This window comes from Saimiri boliviensis, chromosome 2 (genome assembly GCF_048565385.1).
Source record: "Saimiri boliviensis isolate mSaiBol1 chromosome 2, mSaiBol1.pri, whole genome shotgun sequence".
Classification (NCBI taxonomy): Eukaryota; Metazoa; Chordata; class Mammalia; order Primates; family Cebidae; genus Saimiri; species Saimiri boliviensis.
This window is the reverse complement of record NC_133450.1, coordinates 138,665,603-138,682,042: the sequence shown is the minus strand read 5'-3', so window position 1 is coordinate 138,682,042 and position 16,440 is coordinate 138,665,603. Positions and strand designations below refer to the sequence as shown.

Here is a 16,440-nt window from a genome sequence, read left to right as displayed (position 1 = left end):
CCTACTGCTGACCCCCCGGGGGCGGGGCCTAGCCTGGCCCCCAAGGATTGCCAAGCAGCAAGCCCCTGTCTGGGGCACCCAAAATGTGGCTCTGTCGGCGGTGGATGGAGGCCTCGCTGCCTCTGCTCTGCCCTGTGCTCTGGTCCCAGACACGACCCCATTGTGTGGTCCTGGATGGAGCGCTGAGCCCCCTAGCCTGGCTCCTGGGCCCCATGCAGGGGAGGGGCGTGAGAGTGTTTTGCTGGCAGCTGCTGTCAGGGGCCTGCCCTAAAGGATTCTGAAGGGTTCCCTCCTCCGAATTGGCTGTGCCGGGCCATACGTGCTCAGGTGGCTGTGCTGTGAGGGGTCGATGGCAGCCCTGGCTGGAGTGCATGAGTGTGAGTGTGTTACTGTGAAAGAGTGTGTGTGTGGAGCTGTGAGAGTCTGGCGTCCGGGACCTTAGCCTTGGGTGAGCCCTGCACAGCTGACCAAGGGTCGGGCATTCAGGATCCATCTGGAAGCCTGGGGTCCCTTGGGGACACACCAAACAGGAGCCAGCCCTGGGCAGGGGCAGTGTGCTGAGGGACCACTCAGAGAGACCCCAGGCCCAGCCTCGCGTCCCCTAAGCAGGGAGTCCAGCTGACCTCCAGGGCTGACTCAGGCCCAGACCTGGGGAAGCCCCCGGGGAGTCTACACCCCACCACGCGGCCAAAGCCAGGTTTGGGCAGGCGGTTCCTGGTCAGAGCTGGCTTCAGAGGGGTGAGCCTGGGTGCCTAGAGGCGTGCTGGGCCAGTGGAGGCTGTGGGCTGAACCGCAGGGCCCTTTGCTGTCACGCTGGGGTTGGAGAGCCGAAAAGTTGCCGGTCTCCTGAACTCTTGTACCAGGGGCAGCCCCTGCTGGGGTGGGCAGTGGGCGGTGGGCATGGCATGCTCTGGAGGTGGTTGGGATCTGTGTGGACACTTCATGGGTCCACACCTAGGTCCCTCCGTGTAGATGTGGCTCCAAGTGGGCCCAAGGTCTCCTCTGCCCCGTCCACCCGCTTCCACGCTGACATTCCTTCCTGGAGAGGGGAGTTCCCGTTTTTAAATGGGGAACTGTGCCTAGAAGACACACTGAGAGAGGCCATGAACGTGCCTGTGAACCCACGAAGTCTCCAGGTGGGCTCAGCGGAGGGGCCCTGGGTGCTGGCTCAGTCGGAGCAGTTAGTGCTCATAACTCTGGCTCACTTGCACGGGGTCCGCCCTGGCCCAGAGCAGGGCTTTGAGGTGAAGGGGCCCGGTGAGGACCCCCAGAGGCTGAGAAGGTCCCGGAAAGTGGGGATGCCCCGTGCGGTCCTCTCCTGGCCTCCCAGCAGCATTAAGGCCAGCTGAGTGCTCCCCAGGGCTGGGACAGGGAGGGGACAGTAGAGCAACTTCACTGGGGTGACCCTGTTAGAGGCGCCTTCCAAGCAGCTGCCACCAGTTCTCAGATGGGACATCCTCAGGTATGGGTTACCCCCCAGTTCCTCTGGCTACATGACCATGGTAGCCCCTCTCACTTTGTCCCTCCTCCCTCCCCTGTCCCCCTCCTGGGCACCATCCCTGGCAGGCTGCTGGGAAGCCATGGGTCCTAGGAATTCCTGGCAAGCCTGACCCCAGGCGCTTCCTACGGCCCGGTGACCTTCACCTTCCCTCTCCAGGGATTCCACCTCCTGCCATGCTCCCAACCCAGTCCTTGCCCCTCACTCTCTCCGCTCCCCCGGCCATTGAAAGGGAGTCAGTGTGGTTTTCCCCACGGGTGTCTGGCGGCGGGGGGGATGGGGTATATAGAGCCAGCTGTGAGTGGGGTCTCTTGAGCATCTGCGCAGGGGCCAGCACGTCGGTGATGGCCCTGGGGAGGGGCAGGTGGCAATTCTGTTAGCAGGGCTGGGGCTGAGGGACAGGGCTCTCAGGTGGCTGGGGTGGTAGGAGCTGGGAGGCTGGCTTGGAAGCTGGCCTCAGTAGTGGGCACTCCAGCCACCATGGAGGGTTTGGGGGTTCAGTCTGTTGACTGGGGCTGAGCAAGGAAGAGGCATTCTAGGCCCTGCCCCACCCCTTGGCCAAGCTGTCCTGAAGATGGACAAATAGCCCAGCCTGAGTGGGACCCCTGAGCCCACGAGGCCTCCAGGCCGGGAGGAGAGGGCCCAGGGCCTGAAACCTCCACCTGGCCTTGGATTCCTGCCTCTGCTCAGACCCCGTGGGCATCTCAGGGACAGGACTCGCCCCCGCAGTCCCCTGCCTCTGTTGGGTTCGAGCGTCCTCCTGTGCCACAGGTGGCTGGAAGAGCTGGAGCCCAGCTGAGAAGGACATGGCGGAGTGGGGGTTGCTAGGAGAGTTTGAGGAAGGGAGCCAGGCTGGGGGAGCACAGTCTGTGCCTCCCAAGCCCCACGACCTAAGGAGCAGCCCCCCTCCCCAGGCCCCAAGTGGCCCTGGCTCCATTAGACCTGGGGCTCTGTGTGCACCTTGGACGGTCAGGTGAGGGAGAGCACAGAGGGCCCGGCGGACCAGGGGCTGGCATGGTGAGGACTCCGCCACCCACACCTGCTGCCCCATGCCGGCACCGTGGGCTGGTGCCAGGGAGGCTGGGGAGGGTGCTAGGTGCGGTCAAGGGTGGCGCAGAGGAGGCACAGGGGCCTGGAGGAGAACGGGGAGGGGGCCGGGGCCGCCGCGGCCCAGAATCCTGGCTTTGCCCAGCCCTGGGCCAGGGGCACTCACACACTCTGGGCGCCATTCCTCTTTCCATTCACAAATGTGCCTCGCGCTCTTGAGTGAGCCCGCTCCTGGGGCAGAGCAGCCTCCGCTGGGAACCAGATAGCTGTTTGCAGAGGAGTTGGCGGGTGACTGGGCGGGAGGGCAGTGCTGCTGGTCCCGGTCCCCGGAGGAGCCTTTGACAGGATTACCCCAGGGCTCCCCGCCCCACTGCTGACGATGCTGACCCAGCCTCTGAGCCGTCCTTGATCCCTTGATCCCCATCAGTGCCTGGGGAGGCCTCAAGCACCTGCTGGAGGGCGTTGGGGGGGCGGTCCCTGCTCCCCAAGCATTAAACCACCACCCTGGAGGTCAGGGGGCAGGGAACCCTGAGGCCAGCTCACCCCTCAGGACCCATGGCCGTGGTGGGGCGAGGGCTGGCGTGGGGGAGGAGGGCCCGTGGCCTGACGATGCCATCTGCCACCGTGGAGGGCCCGCCTCTGGCCCTGAGCTTGGCGGAGAAGGCGGTGTGCAAGGTGGTGTATGGCGCCCCCCGCCCCCGCCCGCTGCTGCTGCCCGTGGGCCTGGAGCTATGGCTGTACGTCCAGAAGATGAGAAACCTGCAGAGAAAGAGGTGCGCAGCCGCGGCGGGCAGGCACGTGCGTGTGGGTGCCAGGGCGTGGTTGGAGGCCGTTTTGGGATGTGTGGGGGGGTGCCCCAACTGATGCAGCTGCAGGTGGCTGGCTGCACTGCCTGGATCCGAGATTGGAGGTGCAGAATGACGGGGCCCCTCAGGGCACCCTCCCCTCCCCCGACTTTAAGGCCCAGGTCTTTCCGATGCTAGAAACCTCATTGCCTTGAGCCTCAGATGCCACGTCTCCGGCTGGGAGGGAGGTGGGAGGCAGTTCCCATAATCAGATCTGCAGAGCCAGCAGCGTCTGGGCTCTGCTAACACCCAGGCCTCAGGCCTGAAGCCCCTCTCGTCCGTCGTTGCCTGGAGGAGGGGCAGTAGGCCGAATGAGACCACTTGGCAAGCGGCTGGGTGGGGCAAACGGGCCTTAATTAAGAAGCCCCGTGCGTGGCACTGGCCGCAGGATGGGGCTTGGCTGGTTGCCATGGCGTCCATGGGCTCCTGTGACCCACGTGGCATCCGGATGGTTATTCCCAGAGGGATGGGATGGGTGAGGTGGCTTCGAGAAGCCTGGCAGGTAGTGGGTGGGAGGCCCTGGCCCTGAGGAGAAAGGATTGCTGGAGGCAAAGAGTTCAAGACCAGCCTGGACAACATAACTAGACCTCCGTCTCTACCCCAAAAAAAAAGTTACTGGATGGCAAGTCTTGAGTGTAAAAAAAAAGAAAAAGAGGGAAAAAAAAGAGCCACATGGTGGTGGTGCGAACCTGCAGTCCCAGTACTCGGGAGGCTGAGGCAGGAGGGTGGCTTGACCCTAGGAGACGGCCTGGCCGAGATCACACCACTGCACTCCAGCCTGGGCCACAGAGCAAGACCCTGTCTCTGCAAAAATAATAATAGTGAAATCAGTTTTAAAAATGAAAAATAAGGCCGGGCGTAGTGGCTGACGCCTGTGATCCAAGCACTTTGGAGGCCAATGCGGGCGGATCACCTGAGGTCGGGAGTTCAAGACCAGCCTGACCAACATGATGAAACCCTGTCTTTATTTAAAAAAAAAAAAAATGAAAAAGAAAAGCAGTGGAAAGCAAACAGGAAGGACAGCGCTGGCCACAAGCAGCTGGCGGACCTTTGCCCATGTCTCTGAAACCATGTGCTTTCCAGGGCTCCCTTCTGCTCTGTTGCCTCCTGGGGACCCCCAAGCTACTCGGCTGCTAAGTCTTATGCCTCTGACCCTCTGACCCTCGGAGGTACCCTGCAGATGGGGGCCCACCTGCTCACACTGGGCACCTCATGTCATCTGTTGGCTGTGCCCTCCCCCAAGAACCCTCCACCCCAGGGCTGGGCAGCAGCCTGAGGCCCACGTGACCTGTGAGAGTAGGATGGAGGAGGACAGCTGGCCCAGGGTCACATCCAGCCCAGGGCAGGCAGCAGGGAGGTTCAGAGCCAGGCAGCCACAGAGTGACCCCACACCCCTCCCTGGCAGCTGAATGCTGCGGGCAACTCCCCAAGGCCCAGGGTGGGGTCCCTCGGTGAGCAGAGCGAGGGTGGCAGCTGATGCACACAGTCCTTGGGGGTGTACAGGGCCCACGGTGAGGGGCTTCTTCTCTGCCCGAAGGTGGGGGACCAGGGCCAGCCAGGGCATTGGTGTTCAGAATGGGGCCTGGGCCCTTGGGGTTGGATGCAGCTCACGGGGCAGAGTTTGTCTTGGGATGGGCCACCATCCACATCTTCCCACAGCAGTGCTGGTGGGAACAGCGGGTTCTCGGCCCATCCCGGCCAACAGTGATGAGGGCTTAGTTCTGTGAGTCGGGGACCAGAGGAGAGGGGCTGGGACTGGCTAACCCTCAGCACACCTCCCAGCCCCGTCCACCCCCCATTACCTACCCCCACCTGTCTCCCCTGGAGGCTTGGAGGCTGACTGAATCCCCAGGCCCTGGCTGGGAGAGCTTGGGGGTGGAGGGTCCTCCGAAGGATGCAGAGTAGGGGAGGGGCCAAGATCAGATCCCCACCCCTCCTGACCCCCACGTGGCCTTCCTCAGCACCCCCACACCATCTGGGAGCCTCAGTTGTTCCTGGTGAGAATTGGGAGGCCTCTCCCAGCAGCCATGATTGCTCGGGAGGATGGCGGGGGTGCCTGGCCCCTGCAGCCCATACCGTTGGGATTCGGGTGAAGGTAGGGTGTTGGGCCACGCCCCCTCCAGCACCGGCTCCTGGGCCTAAGGGTCTTGCCGGGGTCATAGTCTCACACCTTTGCCCCAGTGGCGTTGGCCATGCGAGGGGCATACAGGAGGTGCTGGCAGAGGAGTGCCAGTTGGGGTGCCTCAGGCCCCACACCTGCTTCCCAGCCTGTCCCAAAAAGACACTCAGCTGTGTGAGCACAGACGTGGCGGAGGCCCCAGCCCAGCCAGGGGCATCACCTGTGGTGAACCCACGAAGGCACTCAGGCCCCGGGCAACCTTGCCAGGGGTGAGCCCTGACACCGAGTACCTCGGCACAGGATGGAAGCATCATGCCTGGAGCTGGCACTGGAGGGTGAGCGTCTGTGCAAAGCGGGCGACTTCAAGGCGGGCGTGGCCTTCTTTGAGGCCGCTGTGCAGGTGGGCACCGAGGACCTGAAGACACTGAGTGCCATCTACAGCCAGCTGGGCAATGCCTACTTCTACCTGAAGGAGCATGGCCGGGCGCTGGAGTACCACAAGCATGACCTGCTGCTGGCGCAGTGAGTGGGCAGCCCTGCTGGCGGGTGGACGCTTCCTGCACATTAAAGTTTGAGGAGGGGATGGGTGAGCAGGGTGTAAGGGAACGCAGCAGGGACACCCTCACCTGGAGGGCAGCCAGGGCTCTGGGGCTCCCGAGGGGCTGGGTTTCAGCGGACAGGCATGAGTAGGTCTGTGTGTCTGCGCTGAGCTCCTGGGCTGTGACCCGAGTGCCGTGTGTGAGCACACGTGACTGTGAGTGGCCCGTCTCTAACCCTTTCCCTGGCCCCCAGCCCGCGGCGCACTCCCAGCCGCTGCTCAGTGAGGTGTGGTCCTGTGCTCAGTGAGGGCCGTCCCTGCTCCCCCTGACCCCAAGCTCCCACTCACAGCCTCCTTCCTGCCCACGCCACCCCCTCCAGTCTCCCTGACCCGCTCTCTGCTCCCCACCGCCCCTTGGAGTCTCCAGTCGGGTCCAGGCACCAGTCCACGCCTCCCAGGAGCACGCTTCCCTCGCCTGAGCCCTGCCCAGCGCCCTCCTCCTCAGCCTGCAGCTGCCCTGACCTCTCAGCAGGGCAGAGCTTCTTGGAGCAACCCTCCCACACTGGCCAGTGAGCTCACATGGGCTCCTCAGCACCCAGCCCAGTGTCCGGGGCTGGTGGCCGCACAGCAAGCGTCCTCTGAATCAGTTAGCAGGAAGTTAGTCCACCGTCAGGCCCCCCGGACCCTAACAGCTGCAGACCCCAGCCCCCCTGCCCCAGGCCCAGGCACCTCTGCAGCCCTGTGACGGTGGGCAGGAGCCTGTCCCCCAGACCTGGCCCTGCAGAGCCCACACCTGGGGCTGCCCGAGTCCTCACTTGCCTGGCCCTCCGGCTCCTGTCCGCCCTAGGTTGGCCCCTGAGGCCCAGCTGCCCCACCCCATGCTAAGCCTCCCCCTGCCCCAGGCCCAGGGGCCTGCCCAGTCCTCAGCCTGGCCCCTGTCACTCCTCCCTGTTGTCCAGGACTATCGGTGACCGCATGGGGGAGGCCAAGGCCAGCGGAAACCTGGGTAATACGCTCAAGGTCCTGGGACGCTTCGACGAGGCTGCCGTCTGCTGCCAGCGGCACCTCAGCATTGCCCAAGAGCAGGGAGACAAGGTGGGTGCTGGTCCGGGGCTGGCACCTCCCAATCCCGCCCAGCCGGCGTCCAGATCCAGGGTGGCGGCAAGCGGGCCACACGCCACTTACCCAGCTCCTGCTGACGCTGCAGCCCAGGCCCCCAGCTTTCGCCTTCAGCTCTGCTGCCCCTCTCGGTGACCTCCCCCTGAATCTGTCCACACCCCCAGTCACTCCCTGAGGGGCCCCGCAGGAGGCAGGGGGTGCTCTGGGCTGTGGTGGCGGGATGCTGAGCTCGATGGGGGTGGTGACAGCAGGGAGAGTGAGCTCCATGGCTCTGTGACACGAGAAAACTGAGGCTGGGGGGATGTGACTTGCCCCCCATTGAGCAGCTGGAGGTGGCTGAGTGGGCTTGAGGCAGCAGCATCTGGTCCCTGCTGGAGCTCTCAGCCTCGGGCATCAGAGGACAGAGCTGGGGACCTACGGTCTTGGCCACATCAATTGGCAGAGGAGGAGGGATGGCGAGGAAGGGCGGGGCCTGGCTTCCCCAATGTCCCATCCTCAGGGCTCCACCCCTGCCTTAGAGTCTGTGGCTCAGTGGGAGCCCCCAGGGTCCTCGCCGTGGGGAGGCCGGCTCTGCTCATCCCGTGGGGGGCCGTGGAGGCACGCCCCCAACCCTCCATGCTGCACACAGGTCGGGGAGGCTAGGGCCCTCTACAACATCGGGAACGTGTACCACGCCAAGGGCAAGCAGCTGTCCTGGAATGCCACTCAGGACCCCGGGCACCTGCCGCCCAACGTGCGAGAGACGCTGTGCAAGGCCTCCGAGTTCTACGAGTGAGTGGGGCAGGGCCAGCCCAGGGACCGGGGCTGGTCTGTGAATTTCTGGGTTCCACTGACACTTCCAGACCCCCGGCCCCAGCTCCACACCTCCCAGCAGCCCCAGGGCAATAACAGCCAGGTCTGCCCAGACCCTCCTTCTCAGCTATAGGCTCCCTACCCCAAACTTGCCCCTGTCAGGGACTGGGGGACCTCAAAGCTGGAGGACACTGGAGCCCACCCTAGCCACCCTCTTCCCGGGGCATGGCCCTGAGGGCTGCCTGGAGGCGGCTGCTCAGCTCTTCTAGCCTGTGGCGGGTGAGGACCTGGGCTGGGAAGACATGGCTCAGAGGCACTCGACCCCCAGGAGGAACCTGTCCCTGGTGAAGGAGCTGGGTGACCGGGCGGCACAGGGCAGGGCCTACGGCAACCTGGGCAACACCCACTATTTGCTGGGGAACTTCACGGAGGCCACGACCTTCCACAAGGAGGTGAGCTGGGCCGGGTGACCGGGCAGAGGGGCCAGGCTGCTGCAGGGGCAGGGCTGAGCCACCCACCCCCTGGTGGTCCCTGAAAGCAGGGTGGGGTGGGATGGCTGGGCAGTGGCACCCCCTACCGAGCGCTGGCCTCATCTGCACTTGGTTCTGAGGCTCCTGGCTGCTGCCCCGGACTCACAGACATGTGGCCGGCCACCCGAGCAGGGAGGCAGCACCTGTCTACCCATGTCAGGCCCCAGGGCTGTTCCGTGACCACCTGGCCTTGGATCTGTTCCCGCAGCGCCTGGCCATTGCTAAGGAGTTTGGAGACAAGGCGGCCGAGAGGAGAGCCTACAGCAACCTGGGGAACGCCCACGTCTTCCTGGGGCGCTTTGACGTGGCCGCCGAGTACTACAAGTAGGTGATCCCTGCACCCCCAAGGAGACAGCAGGCATGGGGGGGGCCTGGGTGCCAGGCCAAAGAGGTGCCTGCCCCAAGGCAGAGTCTGACTGCCTCCCCTTCCTTCCTCCTCCCAGAAGCCAAGGTGGGTTTCTAGGCTGTCCCAGGAAGGGCAGACGGACAACGCTTGTGGGGAGGTGGGCTCGGAGGAGCCAGCCTGTGGGAGGTCCGGGCCATCTGCCCCCTGGCCTGAGCCACAGAGCAGTGCCTGCCAGGTGGAGCCTGGCTGTCAGCACTGGGTCCTGGACCCAGCCCTAAACTTAAGCCCATCTCAGCCCAAGCAGTGGGCACAGTAGTCCGGGGAGGAGTGGCAGCTCAGGGTGGTCAGGCGACTTGCCAGAGCCTGACAGGACCCTTGTCCACCTGGGGCCAGCAGTCAGGCTCTGTGGCCATTTGAGGATGGGGATGAGCCTGACCCCAGAGGGGCCCCAGCGGGATTCCGGGGCAGGGGACCATCGGCAGGCTGGGTCCCCATTCTTTCCTTCCACCCCTCCTCCCTGGGGGCTGACCTGCCACTCTGCGCAGGAAGACGCTGCAGCTGGCCCGGCAGCTCCGGGACCAGGCGGTGGAGGCGCAGGCCTGCTACAGCCTGGGCAACACCTACACGCTGCTGCAGGACTATGAGCGCGCGGCTGAGTACCACCTGCGGCACCTGCTCATAGCCCAGGAGCTGGCCGACAGGTGAGTGGGCGCGGGCACGGCGGGCAGACCTGGCCCGGTCCACAGGCTGAATTACCGTGGCCCGGGCCAGATGGCCTGGGTCCCATCCCCTGCTGTATCACTGACCATGGTGTGACCTGGGTGGGCCAGGGCCGCTGTGGGGACGGAGCCAGACGGTGTGGACACTGGGCCAGCCGCTGACCCCTGGCACAAGGGGGTGGGGCCCCCCTCCCATCACTCAATTTGCCACGCTGTTGCCCCCCCCCCCCACCCATGTATGTATGTAAATATCAGTCTCTGTAGAGAGACAAGCCGGCCGACCACAGGCCCCTAAGCACCGTCCAGTGCAAGTCTGGGGTAGGTGGTGGCCAGGACAAGGGACTCAGAGCCACAGGCAGCGGAGTGGAGAGGTCTTTTGAAAGGCTGCCCTGCCTGGAGGCTTAAAAGCAGCCCAAGGTTTTCCCTTGTGGGGTGGTGAGAATGTTCGGGAACAGAGGTGCCAGTTACACAGTGTGAATGAACAAAATGCCACTGAATCATCTCTTTGAAAATGGTCAAATTCCTGTTAGATGCATTTCCCTCCAATATAAAAACAACCCCCCACCCCGTGACTTAGGGGTGCCTCTAGGGGTGGAGGGAGTGCAGGGGCGGAGGCTCACTGGCCGCCAGGGGGCGAGCGAGTCCCAGGGCCCAGAAGCTGCTTGGAAGGCAGAGGCGGCTGCAGGCCGGGCTGCCCGGTTCTATGCACCCCTTTAACAGGAAGAAAAAGGCGGAGCCGACTGGGGCTTCTTGAAGGTGGCAGAATTTGTGGAAGGTCCTGGCTGGGGGCCCCCGATGACCCTAGAAGCTAAGGTCATGCTGGGGCCCTGACCACCAGGGGCTGCGGCCGGGGCTGGGGGCAGGCCTGGAGAGGGCAGGTATGGACGCAGTCTCCCTCTCTGGCAGAGTGGGTGAGGGCCGGGCGTGCTGGAGCCTGGGGAATGCCTACGTGTCCATGGGGCGCCCGGCGCAGGCCCTGACCTTCGCCAAGAAGCACCTGCAGATCTCCCAGGAGGTGAGCCAGCCTGCCACCAGAGGTCCCGGGCACTGTCCAGCCCACTCCAGACGGGTGGGTCCGCTCCACCCGATCGACCCTTGGCATGCCTGGACCACCCCCATCCTTCCAGGTCCATTGCAGCCACCTGGCCACCGGGTCCTTCCAAGGCCTGCTGGTGACTTGTCTACTGCACCCAGGGATTTTTCCTGCAGCCCCCCAGCTGGTGCCTTCCCGGGCAGCTGTCTCCTCCTCCTTGGAGAGGTTGCACAGGGTTTCTGGGCTCTGCCCACCAGCAGCCTCCCACTGTGGTCAGGGCGGGACGTCACGGGTAAACTCTGGGCCTCCCGGTTCCCGGACTGTTCTTACACTTCCATGCCACCGCCCTCTGCACACCCAGAGTCTGTCCATGCTAAAGACGGTGCCAGCCCCTGCCGAGTCTGTCCATGCTAAAGACGGTGCCAGCCCCTGCCGACCCACAGCCCAGGCAGGAAGCAGCTGGGAGGGGAGGGGCAGGCATGTGAAGGCCAGCAAAGGCCTCGTCTGGAGAGGCCAGTAGGTGGCCGGCAGGCAGCCCCCGAGTCCCTCTGAGTGCAGGCCACAGCCTCCAGGGCCCTCTAGGGCTCTGCGTGACAGTCCCCCCCTCCCCGTGCCACCCTCTCTTCCACTTAAGCAAACTGTTGGTTCCCAAGCAATGTGGATGTTCCTGGGAGGGTTCCCCTATGAAGCCTCGGTGCCCAAGGCAGGGGCTGAGAGAGGTGCAGTGGGCAGGGCCAGGCCCCTTGAAGGCGGAGCTTGAGAATGCTGGTGGCTTCTCCTGAGGCTACTAGTCATTATGGGGCTCCACCCTCATGACCTCATGTAAACCTCAGGATGTGCTAACACCATCCCATGAGGAGTCGGCAAGGGGCCTGGCCCTGCCACTGCGCCTCTCTCGGCCGGCCGCCCGGGACCCCAAGCATCTCTCGAGTGGACCTAAGGGTTGTTGAGGACCTGTGGGACCACCTTACCCAGGGACAGACCCCCAGACTCCACCTCAGGGGCTACAGCGAGTCCTGGTTCCGTCAGAGGCCCAGGGGTCAGTGATAGGTTCAGGCCACCCAGAAGGTCAGGAACAGTGTGCTGAGGGCCATCGAGGTCCCCCTGGAGCCCGAAGCAGGGCCCCCAGCCACACCTGCCCACTCTGCCTCCCGCTTCACTCACCACAGATCGGGGACCGTCACGGGGAGCTCACGGCCCGCATGAACGTGGCGCAGCTGCGGCTGGTGCTCAGCCGCCTGAGCAGCCCGACAGCCTCAGAGAAGCCTGACCTGGCTGGCTATGAGGCCCAGGGTGAGTTCCAGGGTTGTGGGGGTCTCGCTTCAGGGTTGTGGGGGGGTCACAGGCACCAACTGGGTGGGGAGCTGGGGAGGGGTGGGATAGAGGCAGGGCCGGCATGGCTGAGGGGGCAGCCGCCAGAAAATGCCCCTTGCAAGCCGGTTCTTCCTGGCCTCAGGAACAGCACAGGCCTGAAGTTCACCCTGAGCCCCTGCCACCTGCGTCCTGAGTGGTGCCACTGGGCTGCTGGCAGGAGAGCAGGTGGCTGCTTATTGCCCCACTGGCCGCTCCAGGGCCCCCACCCCCAGCTGCCCCTGGAACACTCGGTGCGGGGAGACCGTCTCTCCTCATACCAGGGTCGGGAAGAGCTGCTGGGAGACCAGAGGGCTAGGCTGGGCTGGGGGAGCCCCATGTGCCTGGGGCCATAATCAGGCAAGATCCGAGGCCAGGCGAAGCCACAGGGTGACCCCATTCCTGGGCTGCTGGTGTCCCACGCAGGTCAGCAGTGCTGCAGACACACGACAGCACATGCCTCTGTAAAGCAAATACACTAAGAAGTGATGGGGGTAGTGCCATGTTGGGCTGACTTCCTGAGGCAGCTGGCAGGAGGATGAGGGGCAGGCCTGGGGAAGCCAGCCACCTCGCCCCTGAGGGTCTTGAATTTGCTGGGAGTTGAGCCCCGACCCCTGAGAAGGGATGTCTGCTGCCCAGAACACACCTGGGGCCCCCAGGCCTGTTGAGGACCAGGCTGGGGATGCCAGTCCTGGAGATGGCACTGGGCTTCTGCAGTTTCTTTTTCTTATTTTTAATAATTAAATGTTTTTACATAGATAGAATCTCACTATGTTGCCCAGGCTGGTATCAAACTCCCAACCTCAAGCGATCCTCCCATCTTGGCCTCCCCAAGTGCTGGGATTATAGGCGTGAGCCACCATGCCCAGCCGTCCCCCAGGTTTTTGACGATGCTCATGGGTTTCTGATGATGACCTCTCCTGGTAAATTGGAGGTGCATGTCAGCTGCCACAGAGGCTGAGGACAGAGGAAGAAGCAGAGCTCTGGGGCCCTCAGCGAGCCTGTGGGACAGCGTGCTGTGACCAATGGCCGTGGGTGGGTGGAGGATGGGCTGGAATATGCCCCCCAGGATGTCCAGGCCTGTAGTTACCCATTGCCTGGGTTTTCTAAGGGTGGGGAGCTCTGCCGAGATCTCTAGTGCCTCTCCTGTGTTCCTGACCCAGCACTACCACCATCTGGGACCCCAGCAGCAACTGGTGATGGGGCTGGGCCCAGCTCTGGAAAGGCTCCGGCTCCTCCTGACGTTTTCTTTCTCGGAGCCAAGGAAAAGGGGGGCCGGAGTGGGAGGACGCTGGGACAAAGCAGCTTCTGTCCCTCCCTGGCTCCTCTGTGCGGGACCCCTTCCAGCCGTCGATGCCTCCTCCCCCAGGGCTGGGGAAGGGTCCTCCTCCCCGCCCAGGGCAGCCCTGCTTCCTGGCTGGGGCCACAGCCCCGACGCCGCTGCGGGAGGCCGGCTGCACCCCTAGAGTCTGGGTGGCTGGGGGCGGGGGCGGGAAACCCCCCGTCTCAGGTGAGCCTGGCCGGGGCAAGGCCTTAAAGCCGGGAGACTTGGCGCTGCGGGTCCGGGCGCCACGGAAGGACCCACGCAGCCCCCCCATTCGGCAGGTGCGGAGCGCGGGGTGGATCTGCGCACTGCGGGGGGGAAGCGGGGTGCAGAGCCGCTCTAGAGCCTGGCCGCGGGGATGGGGGAGGCGGGGGCTGGGGGCACCGGAGGGCGCTGACCAGCCGGCTGGGGGCGGAGCGGGTGGAGGAGGAAGTCATCGAGGGCGGGGCCTCACCCCAGGGGGCGGGGCGGGGCGTTGCTGTGATGGGCGTGGCCCATGGGTACCGGTGGGTTTAGTGTCAAGCTGATTAACACCCGGAGACTTGTGTGCGGCTGGGGGACGAAGAGCCTTGGCGGGGCTCAGGCAACGTGTTAATCTCACCGCCCTCTGCGAACCCCCAACCAGCAGGGAGGTCCCAGAAGTGTGACTGGGGGGCACCTCCCTGCCAGCGGCTGGCCCTGTCCAGCTCCTCTGGTTATGTGGCCTCTGTGAGACCCTGACAGCTCCCAGCCCCTACCTCCCTGGCCAGAGGGCACAGTTGCTCCTGGGATGCCCCACCCCCCATCCCAGCAAGGATGCAGGGCAGGAGATGGAGGCTCTGAGGCTCTGCTGCCATTCTTGGTTCAGGCAGCATGACTGGCGTGTTAGGAGGACAAAGCCGGCCCTGAGCCCTGCAGGGCCACCCCCTGCCCTCTGCGGGTCTCCTGGGCCCTGCATGTCCCACAAGGTGTGTGACTGCCCTGCTGACAGTGTTCCACAGTCTCTGGACCCTGCCCAGGGCATCCTGAGCTCGAAGCAGCAGTTCTGTACACAGGAGTTCCCGGGGAAGAATACCACCAGCTTCCCTGGAAGAAGTTACCTGAACGTCCCAATGGGTGGCCTCGGGGTCAGGGATGTGCCTGGCATAACGTCCGCTGCGGTTTAGGATGTGGGCTCCGGCCCTGGCCAGCTGATGAAGTGACTTGACCCACTTGTGCCTCAGTGTCCCTGTCTGGGGAAGGGGCCCACCAGTAGTGCTAGAAACAGAGCTTGGCAGGGGTGAGAGGCCAGTGAGCCCGAGAGCCCATGAGCCTGTTATGCTCGGGCCCTGGGTGGGCGCGGCAGGCGTGGTTGCAGCACCATCCTCCTGTTCCAGCAGCCCAGTGGCCCTTGGGCATCCCTCGAGACGGAGGATGCACCCTCTGTCCACACACCTAGGAGGGCTCAGAAGGGACAGTGCGCGGGAAATGGTACACAGGGCCCGGCACGCGTCAGGCCCACGGTAAATGCCCGCTGCTTGGTCACCAGGCCTCTGCTGTGTGCCAGGCACTGCTGGGGCCCTCACTGGCACCAAGACCACTGAGCCGCGTCCAGCATCTTGTAGGTGAGGAAGGGTCAGCCCAGGAGCAAGCCGCAGGGAGGACTGTGGCAGGAAGAAAAGCCCCACAGGGGTGGTATGGATGGGAACATGGGGGCGGGCTGCAGCAGCCAGGTGGGCTTCGGGACGTGACTGTCCACCCCAACTGCCCTCACAGAGCACTGCAGGCCGGGGCAGCAGATGTTGCCTCCTCACAGCTCTGGAGCCCACATGGCCAGGGTCAGGGTCTGGGTGCTGGGCACTGGTGAGGGTCCTCTTCCTGGCTGGCAGACGGTGCTTTCCTGCTGTGTCCTCATGTAGCAGAGACAAAGGAAGAAGGGGGAGCTTGAGAATGCTGGCGGCTTCTCTTGAGGCTACTAGTCATTATGGGGGGCTCCACCCTTATGACCTCGTGTAAACCTCAGGACCTGCTAACACTATCCCACAAGGAGTTAGGGCTTTAATGATGATGTTCCAGCAATGAGTAGAACTGGAGAGAAGTGAGCCTGGAGCTAAGATGGAAGAACAGCATCCGGGCAGCGGGAACAGCCTGTGCAAAGGCCTGGAGGCAGGGGCCAGCCCGGTGGGTAGAGGGGCAGGGGAGGCCTGGAGCTGATGGAGCAAGGAGAGGGCCTTGGCTGAAGGTGGGAGGCCTCTCAGGCCCTTGTGTGCGGCCCCTTTCCAGTGGGGTGGAATCCTCAGGACCCAGCAAAGGAGCAAGGCGTGGGCCAGCCCTTACAACTCCCATCCTCGGTCCCTGCATGGAGAGGAGACTTAGGGACATGGCTGGGGCAGCAGGCAGTGAGGGGCAGGTGATCTGGCTGCAGGGAGGCGAGGAGGGGCGGGATTCTGGTTCTGCAGTGAGGCAAGGACTGCCTGATCTCAGACCAGAGGTGGGCATGAAGGAACGTTGAGGGGAACAGCTGAAAATCGGGGTTGCTGAGGTCTGAGCCAAGCCAGGTGGTGCTCTGAGGGATCAGGCAGGCGCAGGGTGAGCGAGAGGCTCGGTGGGCTGGCGTTGGCCATGGCACATAAACGTCTGGAGCTGAGCGAGGACAGAAATGAGGACGCCAGCATGACGGTCAGTGCCAGCTGGCCATGGGCCGGCGCTGGGAGAAGTTTCTGAATGTTGCCTCGTAGCTGGGAGAGACAGGAAGCCAAGCCAGTGGGCTGGGCCTGAGGGCGCCTTGTCCGGGCAGCTCAGCCAAGGGCGTGGAGCTCAGACTCAACACCTCACCCGGCTCTGCAGACAGAGGGGGCATTGAGCTGGGTGCAGCGGGCCTTCTGCCCGCCATCCGTGCCTGGCCATGAGGGTGCCCGTCCCGGAGCCAGACGCAGGCTGTATCTCAGAAGGGCATTTCAGCCACTGCCGCAGCCTGGGCCCATCCATGCAGTGTCCTGGTGGAGGGCCAGGCCTGGGAGAAGCATGCGGTGGGGAAACTGAGTCAGGCCCCCACGGCAGTGGGGGGTGGCAGAGGGAGAGCCAGGCCCTCAGGCATGCATGCTGGGAGACGGAGTGGGGCTCTTGCTGGGTGTGGTAAGTACCAAAGGGCCCACCCTGGCACAGATGTGCCCCTCTGTTATTTCCATGGTGTGGGAGCAGGCCCCGAACTACACGGGTAGG

General features: G+C 64.2%; 1 protein-coding gene across 3 annotated transcripts in view; it reads left to right on the top strand.

The window, feature by feature from the left end:
* Positions 1–16,440, top strand: part of GPSM1 (G protein signaling modulator 1) — a 28,724-nt gene that overhangs the window by 1,095 nt on the left and 11,189 nt on the right. Inside the window, exons 2-9 of one of the 3 annotated variants that reach the window (XM_039461471.2) lie at positions 5,810–6,031; positions 7,007–7,142; positions 7,795–7,937; positions 8,287–8,410; positions 8,697–8,812; positions 9,380–9,535; positions 10,460–10,568; positions 11,756–11,879. In XM_039461471.2, the coding sequence (XP_039317405.2) occupies positions 5,810–6,031; positions 7,007–7,142; positions 7,795–7,937; positions 8,287–8,410; positions 8,697–8,812; positions 9,380–9,535; positions 10,460–10,568; positions 11,756–11,879 (1,130 nt within the window). Of the gene's footprint in view, positions 1–5,809; positions 6,032–7,006; positions 7,143–7,794; positions 7,938–8,286; positions 8,411–8,696; positions 8,813–9,379; positions 9,536–10,459; positions 10,569–11,755; positions 11,880–12,092; positions 13,542–13,693; positions 16,354–16,440 lie in introns of those variants that run through there. The other 2 variants (XM_074394507.1, XM_010352181.3) reach the window with 2 other exon arrangements.